Source organism: Hyla sarda, chromosome 1, assembly GCF_029499605.1.
Source record: "Hyla sarda isolate aHylSar1 chromosome 1, aHylSar1.hap1, whole genome shotgun sequence".
NCBI classification, from domain to species: domain Eukaryota; kingdom Metazoa; phylum Chordata; class Amphibia; order Anura; family Hylidae; genus Hyla; species Hyla sarda.
Window position 1 is genome coordinate 217,551,695 of NC_079189.1, and position 19,353 is coordinate 217,571,047.

Consider the following 19,353-nt stretch of genomic DNA (forward strand, 5'->3'; position numbering starts at 1 on the left):
GAAGATCTGCCCAGTCATCCTGGCGGGAGGAAACAAAATGTCGTAAATAATCACCCAAGACCTGGTTAACTCTTTCTACTTGTCCATTGGATTGAGGATGATATGCAGAAGAAAAATTTAATTTAATCTTGAGTTGTTTACAGAGAGCCCTCCAGAATTTAGACACGAATTGGACGCCTCTATCCGAGACGATCTGCGTAGGCAACCCGTGAAGACGAAAAATGTGTACAAAAAATTGTTTAGCCAACTGAGGCGCTGAAGGAAGACCAGGAAGAGGGATGAAATGTGCCATTTTGGAGAATCGATCAACGACCACCCAAATAACAGTGTTGCCACGGGATGGGGGTAAGTCAGTAATAAAATCCATACCAATCAGAGACCAAGGCTGTTCGGGGACAGGCAGAGGATGAAGAAAACCAGCGGGCTTCTGGCGAGGAGTCTTATCCCGGGCACAGATAGTGCAGGCTCGCACAAAGTCCACAACATCCGTCTCCAGAGTCGGCCACCAATAGAAGCGAGAGATGAGTTGCACAGATTTCTTGATGCCTGCATGACCTGCGAGATGGGAGGAGTGACCCCATTTGAGGATTCCGAGGCGTTGGCGTGGAGAAACGAAGGTCTTTCCTGGAGGAGTTTGCCTGATGGAGGCTGGAGAAGTGGAAATCAGGCAGTCAGGAGGAATGATGTGTTGCGGAGAGAGTTCAACTTCAGAAGCATCCGAGGAACGAGAGAGAGCATCGGCCCTAATGTTCTTATCGGCAGGCCGAAAGTGAATTTCAAAATTAAATCGGGCAAAGAACAGGGACCACCTGGCCTGGCGAGGATTCAGCCGTTGGGCAGACTGGAGGTAGGAGAGGTTCTTGTGGTCGGTGTAAATAATAACTGGAAATCTTGATCCCTCCAGCAGATGCCTCCATTCCTCAAGTGCTAATTTAATGGCTAGAAGCTCTCGATCCCCGATGGAGTAGTTCCTCTCCGCCGGAGAGAAGGTCCTAGAAAAAAAACCACAAGTAACAGCATGCCCGGAAGAATTTTTTTGTAGAAGGACAGCTCCAGTTCCCACTGAGGAGGCATCAACCTCCAATAGGAAGGGTTTAGATGGGTCAGGTCTGGAGAGCACAGGAGCCGAAGAAAAGGCAGACTTGAGCCGTTTAAAGGCGTCTTCCGCTTGAGGAGGCCAAGACTTGGGATCGGCATTTTTTTTGGTTAAAGCCACGATAGGAGCCACAACGGTAGAAAAATGTGGAATAAATTGCCTGTAATAATTGGCGAACCCCAAAAAACGTTGGATAGCACGGAGTCCGGAGGGGCGTGGCCAATCTAAAACGGCAGAGAGTTTGTCTGGATCCATTTGTAGTCCCTGGCCAGAGACCAAGTATCCTAGGAAAGGAAGAGATTGGCATTCAAACAGACATTTCTCTATTTTGGCATAGAGTTGATTGTCACGAAGTCTCTGAAGAACCATACGGACATGCTGGCGGTGTTCTTCTAGATTGGCAGAAAAAATCAGGATATCGTCCAGATATACAACAACACAGGAGTATAAGAGATCACGAAAAATTTCATTAACAAAGTCTTGGAAGACGGCAGGGGCGTTGCACAGGCCAAAGGGCATGACCAGATACTCAAAGTGTCCATCTCTGGTGTTAAATGCCGTTTTCCATTCATCCCCCTCTCTGATGCGGATGAGATTATAAGCACCTCTTAAGTCCAGTTTGGTAAAGATGTGGGCACCTTGGAGGCGATCAAAGAGTTCAGAGATGAGGGGTAGGGGGTAGCGGTTCTTAACCGTGATTTTATTAAGACCGCGGTAGTCAATGCAAGGACGTAGAGAGCCATCTTTTTTGGACACAAAGAAAAATCCGGCTCCGGCAGGAGAGGAGGATTTACGGATAAAGCCCTTTTTTAAATTTTCCTGGACGTATTCAGACATGGCAAGAGTCTCTGGGGCGGACAGAGGATAAATTCTGCCCCGGGGTTGAGTAGTGCCCGGGAGGAGGTCGATAGGACAATCATAAGGCCTGTGAGGAGGTAGAGTCTCAGCTTGTTTTTTGCAAAAAACATCCGCAAAGTCCATATAGGCCTTAGGGAGGCCGGTTACAGGAGGAACCACAGAGTCACGGCAAGGGTTACTGGGAACCGGTCTTAGGCAGTCCTTGGAACAAGAGGGCCCCCAACTCTTGATCTCCCCAGTGGACCAATCCAGGGTTGGGGAATGAAGTTGAAGCCAGGGAAGTCCAAGGAGAATTTCGGAAGTGCAATTGGGGAGGACCAAAAGTTCAATCCTCTCGTGATGAGATCCGATGCACATTAGAAGGGGCTCCGTGCGGAAACGTATGGAACAGTCCAATCTTTCATTGTTTACACAATTGATGTAGAGGGGTCTGGCGAGACTGGTCACCGGGATGTTGAACCTGTTGACGAGGGAGGCCAAAATAAAATTTCCTGCAGATCCGGAGTCCAGGAAGGCCATAGTAGAGAAGGAGAAGGCAGAGGCAGATATCCGCACAGGCACAGTAAGACGTGGAGAAGCAGAGTAGACATCAAGGACTGTCTCACCTTTGTGCGGAGTCAGCGTACGTCTTTCCAGGCGGGGAGGACGGATAGGACAATCCTTCAGGAAGTGTTCGGTACTGGCACAGTACAGGCAGAGATTCTCCATGCGGCGTCGTGTCCTCTCTTGAGGTGTCAGGCGAGACCGGTCGACCTGCATAGCCTCCACGGCGGGAGGCACAGGAACAGATTGCAGGGGACCAGAGGAGAGAGGAGCCGGGGAGAAGAAACGCCTCGTGCGAACAGAGTCCATATCCTGGCGGAGCTCCTGACGCCTTTCGGAAAAACGCATGTCAATGCGAGTGGCTAGGTGAATGAGTTCATGTAGGTTAGCAGGGATTTCTCGTGCGGCCAGAACATCTTTAATGTTGCTGGATAGGCCTTTTTTAAAGGTCGCGCAGAGGGCCTCATTATTCCAGGATAATTCTGAAGCAAGAGTACGGAATTGTACGGCATACTCGCCAACGGAAGAATTACCCTGGACCAGGTTCAACAGGGCAGTCTCAGCAGAAGAGGCTCGGGCAGGTTCCTCAAAGACACTTCGAATTTCCGAGAAGAAGGAGTGTACAGAGGCAGTGACGGGGTCATTGCGGTCCCAGAGCGGTGTGGCCCAAGACAGGGCTTTTCCAGACAGAAGGCTGACTACGAAAGCCACCTTAGACCTTTCCGTGGGAAACTGGTCCGACATCATCTCCAAGTGCAGGGAACATTGGGAGAGAAAGCCACGGCAAAACTTAGAGTCCCCATCAAATTTATCCGGCAAGGATAGTCTTAGACCAGAAGCGGCCACTCGCTGCGGAGGAGGTGCAGGAGCTGGCGGAGGAGATGATTGCTGAAGCTGTGGTAGTAGCTGCTGTAGCATCACGGTCAGTTGAGACAGCTGTTGGCCTTGTTGCGCTATCTGTTGTGACTGCTGGGCGACCACCGTGGTGAGGTCAGCGACAACTGGCAGAGGAACTTCAGCGGGATCCATGGCCGGATCTACTGTCACGATGCCGGCTGGCAGGTAGTGGATCCTCTGTGCCAGAGAGGGATTGGCGTGGACCGTGCTAGTGGATCGGTTCTAAGTCACTACTGGTTTTCACCAGAGCCCGCCGCAAAGCGGGATGGTCTTGCTGCGGCGGTAGTGACCAGGTCGTATCCACTAGCAACGGCTCAACCTCTCTGGCTGCTGAAGATAGGCGCGGTACAAGGGAGTAGACAGAAGCAAGGTCGGACGTAGCAGAAGGTCGGGGCAGGCAGCAAGGATCGTAGTCAGGGGCAACGGCAGGAGGTCTGGAACACAGGCTAGGAACATACAAGGAAACGCTTTCACTGGCACGATGGCAACAAGATCCGGCAAGGGAGTGCAGGGGAAGTGAGGTGATATAGGGAAGTGCACAGGTGAACATACTAATTGGAACCACTGCGCCAATCAGCGGCGCAGTGGCCCTTTAAATCGCAAAGACCCGGCGCGCGCGCGCCCTAGGGAGCGGGGCCGCGCGCGCCGGGACAGGATCGACGGAGAGCGAGTCAGGTACGGGAGCCGGGGTGCGCATCGCGAGCGGGCGCTACCCGCATCGCGAATCGCATCCCGGCTGGAGGCGGTATCGCAGCGCCCCGGGTCAGTGGATCTGACCGGAGCGCTGCAGTGAGGAGAGTGTAGCGAGCGCTCCGGGGAGGAGCGGGGACCCGGAGCGCTCGGCGTAACAGTTTGGTCTTTATAGACCCTTACACAATAAGCTGAAATTGATTGTGTATCCTGACACCTTCCTATCACAGGCAGCAGTAATGTCTTTAGCAATCTGTGCTACGGTAGTTTATAACAGGTAGACTAGACTGTTCTCCCTGTGTACAGATCAGTCTTGGATATCCTTGGCTTTGTTATTTCTTTGGGTAGGTAGTGAGCACTACGTACCTGTAACAGACCCATGTCAAAGCGGTTCAGATCCCTATACTTGCCCATTTTTTCTATGTCCAACATGACAACTTCAAAAACTGAATGTTGACTTGCTGCCTAAAATATCCCACTCCTTGACAGGTACCATTGGCATGAGATAGCCAATATAATTTACTTCACCTGTCAGGGATTTTCATGTTATGGCTGCGCAGTGTGTGCTCCAACAGTGAAATAGTTAGTGATCCGCCGAGCAAGGTTAGATAGTGTCAGTAACACTAGCTACACCATAGAAAACATGCAATAATATTGCTTAACTTGAAAGTTATAATGTCTCGGGGAAAAAACCCAGTGTTTTGTGCTGATAACCCTTAGAACACCCTTTTCCCATAGAGCTCTCTTGAGAGTCACATGGTCCAAGATGTAACTCCATTATGACCTTGGGAATTGATCATGAACTATATCTCAAATGCTGTTCATAAGGAAAAATGCACCAAAGGAATGCCAAGAGAGGCAAGCCTATCAATAAATTTGGCACATCTTTTACTGTCCATGTGCCACGCTTTTAAACGTGCACCAGCTGCAAGTTTTTCTCTATCATTCCATCATTTATGCCAGTTCTGGCATATAGGAGGCCACACCCCTTGTTAAAGAAGACTTGAACCCACTGTCATTAAAAAGCTTAGGGTGCCCTGATCACCCACTTTTTTATATAGTTTCTAGAGGGCTTACAGTTTGTCTTACAATTTGGGACATCATCAGATGGGTGTGAACCTCGTTTAAAAATGTAGGTGATGGGTGGGATTATATAGTCAGGAGGTGTATTAAACATGTAAACCCCTCAATGTACAACATTCACACCCCCTAACTGTAAACCCCACCATCACCTAATAGTCACTCCCAAATTAAGTTCACACCCATCTGATAATTCACTATCATCAGTTATCAGACAAACTATAAACCCTCATACCTCAGGAAAGGGCTAGAAACTGTAAACAGGTGTTATAGTTGTTTAGTTACAGGTGTTAAGTTCCCCGGAGTACCAAAATCATCTTGGTCCTTAAGGGGTTAATAAGCAAATCAGTGGCCAAGATAAATCAGAGAATGAGAGATGTGACAAGAGTAAGGGCAAAAACAAAAGCGAGCTCACATTGAAGGTCAAGTGTGACACAAACAGAACAGAACAGAGTAAAACAGAAACAGGAACATCAAAAGTTTAATTCATTTGATTTTATTCTAATAGATTTTGGACACAAATCAATTATCATCAGATCTTTGCTGCGAACAGTTAATATTTAGCCTTAGAGGTACTTGAGTATTGAAGATGATGACCATTTACACATTTGTTCACAGTTTTATTTTTTAGATCAAAAAAGAATGAATTATTTGGCTTCCCAGGGTAAATCTGGCGAGCAGGGCAGGCACGCCCCTGCGGCCATAGCCACACCTCTTCCAAACATGACGCATAATAAATATCCCTCTTAGTATTTTGGTCAGTATTTAACAGTATTTTTTAACCAAAACTAGGGGTGAAGCCGACACAGAGAAAAACTAGATAGGACAGATTTGTACCTTTTTTTCGGTGTTGGTTCCACTGCTGGTTTTGGTTCAAATTACTGAACAAAATGCTATGTGTGAACCCAGCATAAATGTGTAATCTTAAGTAATTTTAAGCAGTAATGGTGGCCAAAAATGTAAACTTTATTTGTAAATATTTTTTTTTATTTTGTACATATTTACATACATATAGTAAAAATTTTTTTTTTTCGATTATACTGTTATTTATTTACTTACTTAATCTGCTTCAGATACTTTACATGCGTTTAATTCCCTTAAATATTTTCTTAGTCTTAGGAATAGTAAACATGTTTGTCTTCTATAGTGTTTGATTATGTACAATGTGTATATTGGACTATTTTTATACAGCAGTCAGGAAGTCATAAAATGTTTTCATAAATTAAAGGGAGTTTTCTTGGAACTGATAAGCCTATTATTGTAAAGGTTACTTATGTGTTCCAGTAGTGCACTGGTAACTTTCTTGCAGTACCACCTCAAAAACGCTGTACTCAAATTGGTGGGCAACATGTGTATATTTATGGGAGAGCCGTTGAAACAGCGTTCGGGTATCTCCGGCTCTATCATAGGGATGCATGGACTGGGTGTGTTGGCCACAGCTTCGTGCCGTGGTTGACACAATCCATTCATGCATAGAGCCAGGGACCCGGAAGGGAAATCGCGGGGGGTGGAACTGCAGATAGGGGATGAATTTTTAGATACTGGACTACTCCTTTAAGAATATATTTTTTACAGTTATTGTTCTACAAACATTCAAGTTAATGGGCATAATAGGGGTGTCCTCACTACAAATTTCACCTTTGCACGTTAACTAGAAGAGACAGCAGGTAGGGGTCTGAAGGGAACAGGGATGGAGTATAGAGTTAGAGAAGTAGGCAGGCGCCGTATAGGTGATTAATGAGTGTACTGTAAATATGTAGATATTTCCTCCTTCAAGTAACAATACTAAAGAAGAAAAAGAAGCGTTCTGCCCCCTAGCTGGGAGTGCTCACACTGCATGATGACCCTTCATGTGCATTGTTTTCTGTTGACTTGTTGCTGTTTCTTCATTCCATTATTTTTATTTGTTTTCAGTTGACATGTGGTCTGTGGGGTGCATCATGGGAGAAATGATTAAAGGTGCTGTGTTGTTTCCCGGCACTGATCGTATCCTTCCTAACAAAAAAAAATAAAATATTCACTGCTGACTGCCAGCTGCATTATTGGCTGTAAGTAGAACAAACAGACTATATGACAGAAGTAGCTAAGGGAACACTTCAAGTGTCTTTTTAGTGTTTCTCATCTGCATCTTAGCCTTTTTCACATCGGCCACCATAGGACCACAATTCATGAAACAGAGGCTTTGTGTTAGGGCTTGTACTGCCTCCATCAAATCCTATATAAAGTAGAACTGTCATTATATCAATATACTGCATTTATTAATAACCAACAGCATCTCATTATGCAAGTGTTTTCCAAACAGTGTGCCTCCAGCTGTTGCAAAATTACAACTCCCAGCATGCCCTGGACAGCCAACAGCTTGCTGGAAGATGTAGTTTTGCAACAACTGGAGGCACCTTGATTGGAAGACACTGCAATATGCGCATGGCAACCTTTGCACTTGTCCTTATGGATTAAAACACAGTTGTGGGCTATATTGACGTGGGTTAGGGTGCATTCACACCACGTTTTTGCCATATAGTTCCCGTATCAGGTTTTTGATGAAAAACGGATTCCTCAAAACTGTACTTAACTGTATCAAAACGTGTGTACAACTTTTAACCCGTATACGGTTTGAAAAATGATGTCCGGTGGCATCCGTTTTTAAAGAAAACATATACATTTATACATTTTTAACTTTTCACTCCATTATGAATAAAGTTTCACTTGTTTGATTAAAATTCCAAGAAAAAAACCTGTGCAAAGTCAAAAACCATATGGTGAAAACCAGATGGAACCGTAGGCACATACTGTTCTCTACGGTTCCCATTGACTCCCATGTTAAAATAAACATATACGGTTTCAATACGGTTTTTCACCCAGACCAAAAACCATGGTAGGCTACGTTTTTGGGTACCGTAAAAAAAAATTGACAAAACCGTAAAAGACGCAAAACCGGATGCATCGTTTGGCTTCCATTTTTCAATGGAGAATCAATGCATACGGTTTTCAATATGGTTCCATATGGTTTTCAAATTGAAAACATGTACGGGAACTGTATTGAAAAAGCGTGGTGTGAATGCACTTTTAGACTCAATAGTAATAAATTGTATGCAACAACCAAAGCCTCTTTCAGTCAGTCTCTATCTCAAAACTGAAAAGTAGCATAGCTTGAGGTTAGACATCTTAACCCAAATTCCTTCTCAGTTGATAAATCAGGTATGCAGACAGTGCAGACAGGCAGAAGTACGGTATGTAGATATAGACAGGCAGACGTACAGTATGAGATATAGACAGGCAGACATACAGTATGTAGATATAGACAGGCAGACGTACAGCATGATATATAGACAGGCAGATGTACAGTATGTAGATATAAACAGGCAGATGTACAGTATGAGATATAGACAGGCAGACATACAGTATGTAGATATAGACAGGCAGACGTACAGTATGAGATATAGACAGGCAGACGTACATTATGTAGATATAGACAGGCAGATGTACAGTATGTAGATATAGACAGGCAGATGTATAGTATGTAGATATAGACAGGCAGATGTACAGTATGTAGATATAGACAGGCAGATGTACAGTATGAGATATAGACAGGCAGGTGTACAGTATGTAGATATAGACAGGCAGATGTACAGTATGAGATATAGACAGGCGGACGTACAGTATGAGATATAGACAGGCAGATGTACAGTATGATATATAGACAGGCAGATGTACAGTATGTAGATATAGACAGGCAGATGTACAGTATGAGATATAGACAGGCAGGCGTACAGTATGTAGATATAGGCAGGCAGATGTACAGTATGAGATATAGACAGGCAGATGTACAGTATGTAGATATAGATGGGCGGAATCTTATCACTTAGTTCTATAATTGTTGGTATAGAAAATGGAGATGCCCTGACCCGTGTTCTGCAAACCAAGACCAAATGGAGTAATTGCCATGTATGTGAGCTGCTCTGACCATTGAAGTACAGGCGAGGCATAGGCATACACAGTACAGGAAAGGCATACACTGTAGGCATCACTGAACACTTTGCATTTGCTGGGCCGGGTGCCAGAATGTATGCATCACTACTCACAAACACATTTGTCTGAATTGCACTTGGCACTGAGCAGATTAAAGAGCTGTAGTGCATTGGAATGCTGTGGTACCATGATGTAGCCCACACTCATGATGGTGGGAGCTGCATTTGTACATGGGAGTTACAGAAAGAAAAAAACATGAGCACCCACCTCAGCACAGGGTATTATCAACCCAATTTGGAGACTTGGTGCATAGACACAACTTGTGGCAGATCCAGGGGAATGCAATCCAAAAGCCAAAGGGAACAATTTGTCCAGCAACCAAACAGTCAACTAAAACTTACTATTCGTATATATAACTTTTTTAACTTTATTCTTATAAAAACAGAAAAAACATTGACATGCTTCTAAGGCTAAATTCACATCAGCTACAATGTCCGTTCAGCTTTTTTTCTTTGCATTGAACAGACCTTGAAACGGTCAGAGCAAAACAACTATGCTGGCTCCGCTGTTTGTGGAATGTCCGCACTGATTGTTTCCATGTGGACATTCTACCATGTAATCATAGCCTAAAGGTCTATGCACACTACGGAAATTCTGAGGGCTGCAGGCACTATGACTGCGTGGACAATGGTTGTCCCATAGCTGGCAATACGTTCCGCTGGGTATTCTACCGAAATAATAAATATGTTCATTCTTTCAGTGGATGAATTTCATTGACATCAGAATTTCTAAGTGAAATTTTACTGGAAAATTCCATAGTGTGCTTAGGCCCAAAGACCGGGCCACACTGCGGAATCTCCGGCTGGACGAAATACGTCTGGAGATTCCGAGTGCTTGCAGCACTGATGAGCACCAACTGATTCACTCGGGGCTGGTTGGTTCTACCAGCACTCGGAATCTGTCCCCATATATGGCAATTTCTGTGGAGCAGAGATCTGCCGAACATTGAACAAGTTCAATAGTCAGAAATTTTCGGGGTTTTTTCCGGGAATGTCCACACTGGGTAGCGGAATCCCATTGTGCACAATAATAACTGCATAGGTTCTGTACAGATAGACAGCAGCTCCTCTGTTTCCACTGGTGGGCAGAAGGCAGAACAGTCCAACAAAATATGCAGATATAGCAGAGAGTATTGTTTTTTTTTTATAAAACAGCTTGTCTACAAAGATCTTCAGCATACAATAAAAACTTAAAGGTTTTGGCCCTTAGGCTTAGTTTCCACTTGTTTTTTTTTCTGGCAGTTTTTGAGCCAAAGTCAGAAGTGGATCTATAAGGCTAAGTTTCTACTTGTCTTTTTTATTTTTTATTTTTTTTAAACGCCAATTCTGCCACATGGCATTTTTTCGTCCAAAAAACGCTGCGGCCAGATGTTAGCTGTAAATCAATGAGAAATCGATAAATTCTTTTTCCACTTGGCGTTTTTCAGTTTGGCGTATTTTTTTTTTTTTATCCTTTTGGCATTTTTTCACTCTTTTTTTGGCGTTTTTCAGCTCCTTGGCGGTTTAGCAAAATCACAGCATGTTGAGCCACTGGCGTTTTTCCCCCTGAAATCGTGACGTTTTTCCCCCATAGATGTCTATGGGAGTAAAAAAAAAAACGTCAAGAAAAACGCCATGTGGGTTTTTATTCTCTTTTGGACTTTACCGATCAAAAAGTGATGGAGATATATTTTTTAATCATTTTCATAGGGTACCATTAAAAAAATAATAATAAAAAAGATACAGTAATCATGGAAAAAATTGTATTTATAGAAATGTATCCTTTTATAACAACATTTTTATTCATTTTTAAACAGGGATCAATTTATGTGGGCGGGCAGAGCACTAAAAATATAGCCGGCAATAATAAAAAATGTAGTGTGTGTGTTTTTCACTTTTTGTTCTTTATTTTTTAGGTGGTACTACTAGTCCCAGCCTGGAACACACTGTTCCATGATGGGAGTAGTAGTACCTGTACTAATTGACAGATCGCCCCGGGTTCTGTTGCGATCCTCCTGTTTAATTTATAGATGCGGCTGGCTGCTCTTCTATGGTCCCCTGCACTGACGTATATATCCAGCCAATCACAGTTCTCTGCGGGAAATATGAATAGGTGTATATATACGTCAGTGCAGGGGACCATAGAAGAGCGGCCGTCCGCATCTATACATTATACAGGAGGATCATAGCGGGTGTCAGGAGTGACATCCACGGTGATCTGTCCTTAACTGCAGGTACTACAGCTCCCAACATGGAACAGAGTGTGCTCCACGTTGGGAGTAGTAGTACCTGCAATTAAGGACTGATCATAGTGAGTATCACTCCTGAAATCCACTGTTGCAGAGATGTGGAGCGGCTCTGTACAGCGATCGCATCTCTGCTCAATTCTCTGGCCTGTGATGTGAATAGAAAAAACACCAAATGGGCCATACATGCAATAACAACACAAATGAAAAAAAGCCAGAAAAAAACGCCAAATGCCGGAAATTGCACTGGCGTTTTTTCAGGTGTTTTTTCTTTCGTTTTTTTCACACCAAAAAGAAACTTAGCCTAAGGGAGGAGAAGTATAAGTCCTTCCTTTATATGTCCTATTCATTTTGAATAGACTTCTGGCTTTGGCTCAAAAACTGCAGTGGAAAAACCAAGTGGAAACTTAGCCTAACAGTACTGATGATTAAAAGAATGGTGGCTCTCAAGTGCCTCTTGTGAATGGGTTAGTAGTGACGGCCACTCCATATACCTATGAATGGACCGATCAAGAAAGCCATGCACAGCAGCATCTTAATAAATATAGGATGCATTTTTCAGTGTATCCCTCAGATTGTGCTTTCCTGTACAGTAAAAATGTGTCAGTGCATACTGGCCCAGTATATCCTAAAAAGACACTCCTATGCTGGGTACATGGGAATCGGGGGGATAGATAAGGTGCATGCACCAGCACAGTTACAAGTGTTTTTACATATTAAGATAAAAACAGGATCCTTATTATACTACTCTATTCTCCGTTCTTTGCACTGCCACTCTGCTTGTTCACATTTCTGCATTTACACTATATTCTCTGTAGTGTGAATGCACCCAAAGAGCCTATTTACTTGTCAGAATTTCCAAGCAGAATTCTACTCCGAATTCTACTCTGGTTCAGCAGCCAACCATTGTTTTTACCGTATATACTCGAGTATAAGCCGACTCGAATATAAGCCGAGGCCCCTAATTTCACCCCAAAAAAACTGGAAAAGTTATTGACTCAACTATAAGCCTAGGGTAAGAAATACATAATCCACCATTTCATTATCCCCCCCCCCCGTCATCATCCAGACCCCCGTCAATATCACCCCTGTCATCATCACCCCGTCATCATTACCCCGTCATCATTACCCCGTCATCATCCCCCTCGTCATCATCCCCCCTCGTCATCATCACTGCCTGTCAATCCCTTTCAGTGGTCTTCAACCTGCAGACCTCCAGATGTTACAAAACTACAACTCCCAGCATGCTTGGAGTTGTAATTTTGAAACATCTGGAGGTCCGCAGGTTGAAGACCACTGCAGCTTTCGTCATCATCCAGATCCCCCTTTTGTTTTCTACTCACCTTCCCTCGGTGGGAAGGAAGGGTGAGCTGGTCATGGCCTTCCATCTTTGGCCATCTATGCTGCAGGGACCGTCCGGTGGGGAGGGTTAGTCGTTCCGGGCTGTCCATCTTCACCGGGAGGCCCTCTTCTCCGGGCCGGCCCCGGACTAGTGACGCTGCCTTGACGCCACCGCGCAGGGACGTCACGGACGTCTGCTGCGCACGGACGTCCCTGCCCATCGTCGTCAAGGCAACGTCACTAGTCCGGGGCCGGCCCGGAGCGTAGAAGAGTGCATCCCTATGAAGAAGGATAGTCCGGAACGACTAACCCTCCCCACTGGACGGTCCCTGCAGCATAGATGGCCAAAGATGGATGGCCTGGACCAGCTCACCCTCCCTTCCCACCGAGGGGAGGTGAGTAGAAAACAAAAGGGGGGTCTGGATGATGACGAAGGCCGCAGTGGTCTTCAACCTGCGGACCTCCAGATGTTTCAATACTACAACTCCCAGCATGTTTTGCAACATCTGGAGGTCCGCAGGTTTAAGACCACTGAGAAGGGATTGACAGGCGGAGATGGACGGCCGGGACCATCCCCTCACAGCTAAAGCCAGAAACATTTTTTTGTTCACTTGAGTATAAGCCGAGGGGGCGTTTTCAAAACTCGGCTTATACTCGAGTATATACGGTAGTCGGATTCTGCTGCACCATGCACAATGCCGAATTTCTGCAGCTGAAAATTCTGCTGCAGATATTCAAATTCTGTCAGAGTCTGCTCGGAGATGCATTGCTGTCAATGGAGATGGTGCATGTCGGAGCGGTCCTAGCCCCACACTTATTCAGTCTGCACCTGCTGCTCACGGAATGTCGGTCCGGATATTCTGCTGTGTGAATGGGCTCTTAGAGTAAAAACAAGATTCCGATTTAGCCCAACCTGTCAAATATTCTGTATGTACATATTGTACTAGGTCTGGCATATAATAAATGTCCAGACAAATAACACATAAATGCATTTAGGATGGATAACATTTATGTACAATTTAGAAAATTTCGGCTTTTAACAGTGCTAATACATATAACTGTTTCCAGAGCCAGATTCATTGATCTGTGCATTCTCTATGTAGACAGTGTTCCTGTCCTCCAGGTGCACTGTAATCCACCAAGTACTATTGTCTAGAAAAGATCTCAGTTCATCAGCAGAGTTTCAGAGCTCAAGGTTAATATCTGCAGCTTTTCATGTGTGTCTTGGCAACCACTTCCTCCCACATACATCCATTCTTACAGCCAAGCACAATGCATACTTCAATAGTAGGGGCTCCACCTACTGGTCATAAAGTAGAACACAATCGTGGACTATGGTTTAGTTCACTATTTTTCTGTTATTCTTTGTGTTGGCTCATAAGTCATAAGTTACAACTCTGAATGTAAAGGGGTACTCCGGTGAAAACCTTTTTTCTTTTAAATCAACTGGTGGTAGAAAGTTAAACATATTTGTAAATTATACAATGAAAAGAGGTAGCGTGCACTCACCGCTGGTAAACAGCTGCCGGCCCGAGGTCCGGGATCACCACGGCATAGACAGAGACGGTAAGGGGTAATTTGTAAATTACTTCTATTAAAAAATCTTAATCCTTCCTGTACTTATTAGCTGCTGAATAGCACAGAGGAAATTCTTTTCTTTTTGGAATGCTCTCTGATGACATCACAACCACAGTTCTCTCTGCTGACATTATTATAATAACACTTTATTTTTTGTTGTCCTTAGTGGGATTTGAACCCAAGTCCCCAGCACTGCAAGGTAGCAGTGCTAACCACTGAGCCACCATGCTGCCCTTAGCATGCATCTGCTATGCATGGTTCCTAAAATGGACAGAGATGTCAGCAGAGAGCACTGTGCTTGTGACGTCATCAGTGTTCCAAAAAGAAAGGAATTTCCTCTGTAGCATTCAGTAGCTAATAAGTACTGGAAGGATTAAGATTTTTTAATAGAAGTGATTTACAAATATGTTAACTTTCTGCCACCAGTTGATTTAAAAGAAAAAAAGTTTTCACCGGAGTACCCCTTTAAGTTGCAGTACTCATCTCAGTGCAGCACATCATAATGGGGTATGAAGAGGCAGTATAAGTGAATGTATAATTTTAAGTCATGAGATAGTCTCACTGGGGGACATGTATCATTATTTGTGTATGGTAGAAGCATTTTACCCCTTTTCCCGAACTCTAAATTATGCGCAGAAGCGCTAAATTTATCAATCAAGCGCAATGAGCTTCATAAATTGCGGGTAAATATAGTAATCTCCTAAATCCACTCTTTGGAAAATAGAATCAATGATTTAGAGCATCTTGCTACGTTAAGTCCAAGATGGCTTATATTTGCGCAAAAAAAAAACCCAGCTCTTGCGGCAAAATTTTGGGTGTAAAAAAAAAGGATGCAGTTAATAAATCCATGTGTTCTAGAGATGTCACTCCAAGGTACCCTGATTCAGCCACATCTGGAGGACATGCTCTACAAAAAACGTTCGCGTGTGCAAAAAATACACACAAAACAGGGGTAAAATCTTTGATACATGTCCCCCACTGAGATTAGTAAAATTTAAACAAAGGGTCAGATTTTTGGGTAAGATATTTTATAGCAATCAGTACCTTATAGACAGATAATATAGAGTTGAATTTGTCATTTAGCTCTCTTTTTAATGTTCACTAAAGCGACCATTCACAGTATATAGCTAACAGCTTTCTCTTTCTTTCCCCCAAAACACATGCACATCCCCATGCTTGTGTTCTGAATGGGGATCAGGTCGTAGACACCCAACACACCGGGTGCATTCACACTACGTTATTCCCGCTGAATTATGCAGGGTGAACTTTAACATCAGTGTGAATGGGTCTTCCCCGAGACCCGTTCACACTAAGCAATTTCAGCGGCAAACAATTCCGCCGCTAAAATTGTTCTGCCCAAAGAATTGTTCTGCATAGCCGTCAATGGAACAGTTTCGGCGGCTGCCAGACTGAATCTCCGCTCACTGAGATTCAGCGGGTTTTACTCAATGTGAACCCTTATACTTCATCCCCCTGACATCTGCCATCAGTAGAGAGAGGCCACCATGCACATTAGATGAGCGGCTGATTGTTCTAAAAAATGTGCTGCAGATGCGCTGTGTGTGACCCTAACGTTATTCCAGAAAACAGACTCTGGATATACATTAGTGTAAACTAAACGTTACAATTTGCAAATGTTCAATTTCAATGCAGAAAAATTGTATTTACAGATTATCCACTTATCAGAAACAAAGCACAGACCATTCAGGTGCCATATATGCTGAACAAATGTGTATACCTAAGCATAACCCTGCTATATATATTTAATGCCGAATCGTCATGCTGGAACAGATTCATATTTCCTAAATGCATGTTTTTTAGTGCTTCTATGTCTTATGATGCCTAAATATTTAATCACATCTTATGAATTATTCTCCTCTGGACCATGCTTTTACTATTATTAAAGAAATATTTCATACCTGTCTAGTTGCCCTGAAGGAGTACAATATTCAATTGTCTTTGTGGTGTCATTTCACTAAAGGATCATGATATTTTACTATAACAATTTACGGTGAACAGTTTTCTATGCATCTGCCTTTGTCTTGCTTTTTGTTTCATGTTCTTATGTTGAGAGGTTCAGACGCACGGAGTGAACTACAAGTGACAGGACAGCAGTAGAGATAAAAGTAGGAGCTTTATAGAAAGGAAGTAAAGTTTTATTTATTATTTCTACAGTATGTACAATTAAGTGTATGAACATGTTTATAATGATATATTTTGATTTTAGATCTTTACAGGAAAAAATGTATATGTCTTAGATTTGTAGCTACTTTATTCTCACGTGTCTTCAGTGTCTAAATGTTGGTAACATGTATGAATAAATATATACTTGAGAACCAAAATTGTGGAAAAAATATCAACAATCTCAAGGTTACAAGTCCATCTCCAGAGATCTAGATTTGTCTTTGTCCACAGTGCGCAAGTTTGCAACCCATGGCATTGTAGCTAATCTCCCTGGGCGTGGACAGAAGAGAAAAATTGATGAAAGGTGTCAACGCAGGATAGTCCAGATGGTGGATAAGCAGCCCCAAACAAGTTCCAAAAATATTCAAGCTGTCCTGCAGGCTCAGGGAGCATCAGCGCGAACTATCCGTCGACATTTAAATTAAATTAAACACTATGGCAGGAGACCCAGGAGGCCGTCACTGCTGACACAGAGACATAAAAAAGCAAGACTACATTTTGCTAAAATGAACTTGAGTAAGCCAAAATCCTTCTGGGAAACATCTCATGGACAGATGAGACCAAGATAGAGCTTTTTGCTAAAGCACATCATTCTACTGTTTACCGAAAACGGAATGAGGCTGTCATGTGTGTATTGGTCTGTGTTCACACACAGCTATTGCATTGCTTGTGTGTGAACAGTTTCATGTTTCCTGGCCAGGGAAAGGTTAAATGTTTATGGCCTTTTCAGCCCAGGCCTCTGTTAGGGTGTGTCTATTTATTGTCAGCCCAGCATAGCCTCTGTGCTGGTGATTATAGATAACTTCTTTGTACCCTGTCTTGCTAACATGTTGGACATATGGCTAATGGAGGCTGGGTGAAACTCTGTTTTGTGCTTTTATCTACTATATCTGTTTTAGCATGCAATTTGTATTTTCTGGTTTTAGCCATGTTTTGGCATGCTCTTAGTAGATTTTAAGCTGTATTTGTTTAGTCCGTTTTAGGATTTATTATACTTACTATTATGTGTCTGTTCACACTATGTCTGTGTATGCTCTGTATGTTATCCCTGTTTGGTATCCTTGTTTTGTGTTCCAGTGTGTACAGCGTCCTATATTTATATTCTGTTTGGTTGATCTGATCTTTGTCCTTTGTACTTGTACCTGTTCAGTGTGAACAGTGTCCTATCTTGCATCCCTGTTTCTGGTCCATGGGGACTTGGAGTCTACTAGACGTTCCTGAGGGATTGCGGTTTCCTGTCTTGTGTTCAGTGTGAACAGTGTTCTATAATTATATCTTGTGTATCTAGATATCCCTGTTACCTGTCCATGGGGAATCTGGGGAATTGAGAATTAGTACAAGATATCTCCGTGCTCCAACGTGGACTCTGGGAGATAGCGTTCTAGTATCAAGACATTCCTGTTTCTACTGGAGGTTATCTTGGGGATTGCAATAATTCCTTTTTAGCTATAGATCCCTGTTTCTGGTCCATGGACTTGGAGTCTATTGGACGTTCTGGGGGATAATACAATATTCCTGTCTGTTCCTATAGTCTGTTGACTTATCCGTTTTCCTGTCTGGTGTTCTCTTTGTTATTTAGTTCTTTATTCAGATCTTTGGAGTTCTGTTCATGATCACTTATCTATGAGTCCTCTGTTCATGACCACTGATCTATCGAGTCCTCTGTTCACGGCCACTGATCTATGGTGTCCTCTGTTCACGACCGCTGATTTGTGTCTTCTGTACTACTCTCTGATCTGTGTCCTCTGAACTTATATACTATAGAGTTGTAAGTTCCTATTAGTTTTCTAGTTGGTGACCGACTATTTATTAGTGTGTGTTTTTATTAGGCCCCAGCACTTTAGTTCAGGCAGGGACTGGTGCCCAGTTGTCGACTCGCCGTTTAGGGTGAGTGGGCAAGTAGGCAGGGAGAGATGGTTTTAGGGTCAGTTTAGGACTCATTCTCCCTGTCCCCCGGTTGGTCTCTAACAGAGGCCTACAAGGAAAAGAGCACAGTACCTACAGTGAAATATGGTAGAGGTTCAATGATGTTTTGGGGTTGTTTTGCTCCCTCTGGCACTGGGTGCCTTGAATGTGTGCAAGGCATCATGAAATCTGAGGATTACCAATGGATTTTGGGTCACACTGTACAGTCCAGAGTCAGAAAGCTGGGTTTGCGTCCGAGATCTTGGTTCTTCCAGCAAAACAATGACCCCAAACATACATCAAAAAGCACCCAGAAATGGATGGCAACAAAGTGCTGGAGATTTCTGAAGTGGCCAGCAATGAGTCCAGATCTAAATCCCATTGAACACCTGTGGAGAGATCTTAAAATTGCTGTTGGGAAAAGGCACCCTTCCAATAAGGGAGACCTGGAGCAGTTTGCAAAGGAAGAGTGGTCCAACATTCCGGCTGAGAGGTGTAAGAAGCTTATTGATGGTTATAGGAAGCGACTGTATTTTTTCCAAAGGGTGTGCAACCAAATAATAATTTAAGGGTGCAAATAATTTTGTCCAGCCCATTTTTGGAGTTTGGTGTGACAATATGTCCAATTTGCTTTTTTACTCCCTTTTTTGGTTTAGTTCCTATACAGACAAAGGGAATAAACATGTTTATAGCAAAACGGGTTACTGCAATCCTTTTCTGTGAGAAATACTTTCAGAAAATTTCAGGGGTGTCAACATTTACGGCAATGAATGTATATATATATATATATATATATATATATATATATATATACTTATATTATACTGCACATGCTACTTCACCTTAAATAATGTGGCTGAAAATTCAACAGATCTCCTACTTCAACAGATTTCCTACTGACTACAGTATAGCTTTTACCTACTCTCAA

General features: G+C 43.3%; 1 protein-coding gene across 8 annotated transcripts in view; it reads left to right on the forward strand.

The window, feature by feature from the left end:
* Nucleotides 1-19,353, forward strand: part of MAPK10 (mitogen-activated protein kinase 10) — a 271,558-nt gene that overhangs the window by 211,927 nt on the left and 40,278 nt on the right. The window contains exon 8 of one of the 8 annotated variants that reach the window (XM_056568747.1): nucleotides 7,079-7,150. The exons of the other annotated variants lie outside the window; for them this stretch is intronic. Coding sequence (XP_056424722.1) covers nucleotides 7,079-7,150 — 72 coding nt within the window. The remainder of the gene's footprint in view (nucleotides 1-7,078; nucleotides 7,151-19,353) is intronic. 8 annotated transcript variants of the gene reach the window in all.